Raw genomic sequence first — 3,436 nt, 5'->3', positions numbered from 1 at the left:
ACACAGACACACTCACACACACACTGAGACACAGACACACTCACACACACACTGACACACACAGAGACACACACACACAGAGACACACACTCTGGTAAATGTAAAGCAGCTCAGGTGAAGTCTGTCTGACTCTGAACTCCGTTTCCCATCATGCACCTGTGCAGCTGTATTACCACGGAGAGCCCATCAGTGTGAACGTTCACGTCACCAACAACTCCACGAAGACGGTGAAGAGAGTCAAGATCTCGGGTACGTCTGGTCCGGACCCTGGAACCGTTCAGACGTTCTCCGGTTGTTAACGAGCTCCCTCTCCTTTCAGTGCGTCAGTACGCCGACATCTGTCTCTTCAGCACCGCCCAGTACAAATGTCCAGTGGCCCAGCTGGAGGCAGAGTAAGTCCCACTGATCCCAAACTGGTTTCACCAGTTTACATCACCTGTGCACCAGTTTAGAAATGGTTCCAACAAGTTAAACCAAAGTGAACTGAATCGGGTTTCATCTGTTTTAAACAAGGAGACAAATGAGGCCAAGGACTTCAGACCAGTTTGACACCAGCTTCAAGTGAACGTAATCTGGTTTATTATCTTGAACTGGTTCAAAGTGGAGTTAAACTAGAGATGAACAAAATTACTTGTTCAAATAAATCTGAATTGGTTCAACAGGTTTACATTGGTTTTAAATTAATTCTAATCTGAAACTGGTTTTAAAGCCAGTGTGAACCGGTCAAACTGGTGATGAGCTTTTGGTTGTTTAAACCAGTTGTGTTTTTATGATGGAAGTGTAACTTAGTGTAACTGTAAATGGGTTCAAACTGGTTTAAGCAGAAGTTTAAAGCAATTATAACTGGTTTAGCAAACTGGTTCTAATGGTTTAAACGGCATTTTAAACTGGATCAAACTTGTTTAAAGTGTAAACGTTCAAACAAGTTTAAAAGCAGTAGTCCCTCGTTACTTCGTGGTTCGACTGTCGTGGACTCGCTCTTTCGTGGTTTTTCAAAATAAGACTGGACATGACGCACATTGATTGATGGATGAGCCGCACGAAAAGCATTGATTGTTTATTTAAAATAAATTGTTTCAAATAAATTGTTTAAAGTGGTTTAGCACCTGTGTGCAGCCCACAGGTGCAGAGACAAGCTCCTCCTGCAGCAATGTGGTCATGGTCTCCGCTCTGCCCCGCCCACTTCTCACTCCAGTCTCCCTCCTTCTGTGTAAATAAACAATTTAAATGTAAATACTGTTTAAATAAACGACCCGTGCGGCATGAGCAGCTTTAATTTAAATAATCAAGCACGACCAGAACCGAGCGTTCAGTCCCCCTCGGTGAACGGCCAGGCCACCGGGAAATGTCCTCCCGCTCGGACTGGACAGTTGGGCCCCAGCCCCCAGCAGACTTTACAATCATTTCTTTTAAATAACTTTAAACCTGTTGTTGTTGTTGTTGTTGTTGTTGTTGTTGTTGTTGTTGTTGTTGTTGTTTGCTGCTCTCGTCTGACGCCTCATGCCTGAAGTCGTCTGCTCTGCTTTCACACCAGTGATCCCAGCTCTCAGACCAGTGATCCCAGCTCTCAGACCAGTGATCCCAGCTCTCACACCAGTGATCCCAGCTCTCACACCAGTGATCCCAGCACTCACACCAGTGATCCCAGCTGAAACCCTCCAATCAGACACCAGCGATAAACAAGGGACTGCTGTAAACTGGTTTAAACTGGTTTAGTTAACCGTTTCAAATGAGTGTAAACCGGTTCTATTTTAGTAAACTGGTTTGTACAGAAGTGAAACTGGTTTACTAAACTGGTCCCAACTCTTTTAGTAAGCTGATTCTAACTGGTTTAGTAAAGTAGTTCAAATGTGTTTAAAACGGCAGTCTAAACTGGTTCAAACTGGTTTTTAGTGTAAACTGGTTGAGACTGCTTTAAACAGCAGTGTAAACTAGTTCAAACTGGTTTAAGTATGAACTGATTGAGACTGGTTTAGTAAACTTGTTCAAACTGGTTGAGACTGGTTTACATATAAACTGGTTCAGACTGGTGTAAACAGTAGTGTAAACTGGTTCAAACTGGTTTAAGCGTAAATTGGTTCAGACTTGTTTAGACGGCAGTGTAAACTGGAGATGAGCTGACTTTTGTCAAAGGTCAAACTGGTTTAAAGGTCTCCAGTGTTTCAGTATAAACCAGTGTGAGGTCGGTCTGTAGAGGTTTACCTGACAGCAGCGTGTCGTCTCCATAGCGACCAGGTGTCCTCCAGCTCCACCTTCTGTAAGGTGTACACTCTGACCCCGACGCTGGACAAGAACAGAGAGAAGAGAGGACTCGCTCTGGACGGGAAACTCAAACACGAAGACACCAACCTGGCCTCGTCCACCATGTGAGTCACATGACCCCAGGGCCACCTGGTTCACTCAGGTGTGCAGTCACGTGACCCCAGGTGTCTCTGTGTGCGTTTCAGAGTGAAGGACGTCACCAACAAGGAGGTTCTGGGTATCCTGGTGTCCTACAGAGTCAAAGTCAAGCTCGTGGTCTCACGCGGCGGGTAAGACTCACTTCCTGCTCAGCTGATGTCACTTCCTGTCTCTCTGCTCTTTTCAGTGGTGTTTGATGAAACCTTTACGTGATTCTTCCATCATCATTGTTCAGAGCTGAAATTATATTTAAACGGGTCGTATCCATGGCAACGACACCAGGGAGTTTTTTAACCGTTTCTAAATGTGGGCTGTAAGTCGGTAGGAATTCTGGGAAATGTTGTTTTGATAAGTGGCCTTGTAGTTCTCATCACTGCTCAGTTTAAACTGATTTCAAACTAGTTAAATGTAGATGGTTGTTCATAAATCTGCTTTCACGTGCTGGTCAAACACTAAGGTCAAAGGCCATCAGATTAACCTACCAGCTGTAGTTGTGAGGCGGGTCACGACCTTTGACCTTTACCAAACTTCAATCAACCCGTTCTTCTTCTCAGAGACGTTTCTGTGGAACTGCCCTTCATCCTGATGCATCCTAAACCTGTGGAGCCGCCCGCGTCCCGCCCCCAGTCAGGTGAGAACACCTTCACGCTCTGTGGAGGCGGAGTCTGTTTCCATAGAAACCTGAATGTGTATTTGTGTTCCAGCTGTGCCAGAGTCCGACCCCCCCATCGACACCAACCTGATCGAGTTCGACACAAAGTGAGTCGTAAGAACCGATTTAATGAACGAGTGAGTGATGGTGGAGTGATGGAGGAGTGAGTGAGTGAGTGAGTGAGTGAGTGAGTGAGTGAGTGAGTGAGTGAGTGAGTGAGGAGTGATGAGTGATGGAGGAGTGATGGTGGAAAGAGTGATGGTGGAGTGATGGTGGAAAGAGTGATGGAGTGATGGTGGAAAGAGTGATGGAGTGAGTGATGGAGTGATGATGGAGGAGTGATGAGTGAGTGATGGAGTAGTGATGAGTGAGTGATGGAGTAGT

General features: G+C 45.6%; 1 protein-coding gene and 1 pseudogene across 1 annotated transcript in view; one reads left to right on the top strand and one right to left on the bottom strand.

The window, feature by feature from the left end:
• Nucleotides 1-3,436, bottom strand: part of LOC119420771 — a 261,041-nt pseudogene that overhangs the window by 248,257 nt on the left and 9,348 nt on the right.
• LOC119420737 (arrestin red cell) overlaps nt 1-3,436 on the top strand; it is a 5,082-nt gene that overhangs the window by 1,154 nt on the left and 492 nt on the right. Inside the window, exons 5-10 of the mRNA XM_037688167.1 lie at nt 165-249; nt 320-392; nt 2,229-2,366; nt 2,448-2,531; nt 2,955-3,031; nt 3,105-3,159. Coding sequence (XP_037544095.1) covers nt 165-249; nt 320-392; nt 2,229-2,366; nt 2,448-2,531; nt 2,955-3,031; nt 3,105-3,159 — 512 coding nt within the window. The remainder of the gene's footprint in view (nt 1-164; nt 250-319; nt 393-2,228; nt 2,367-2,447; nt 2,532-2,954; nt 3,032-3,104; nt 3,160-3,436) is intronic.

Source organism: Nematolebias whitei, chromosome 14 (assembly GCF_014905685.2).
Source record: "Nematolebias whitei isolate Nwh7 chromosome 14, NemWhi1, whole genome shotgun sequence".
NCBI classification, from domain to species: domain Eukaryota; kingdom Metazoa; phylum Chordata; class Actinopteri; order Cyprinodontiformes; family Rivulidae; genus Nematolebias; species Nematolebias whitei.
The sequence above is the reverse complement of the archived record's forward strand: the minus strand, read 5'-3'. Positions and strand labels throughout refer to the sequence as shown.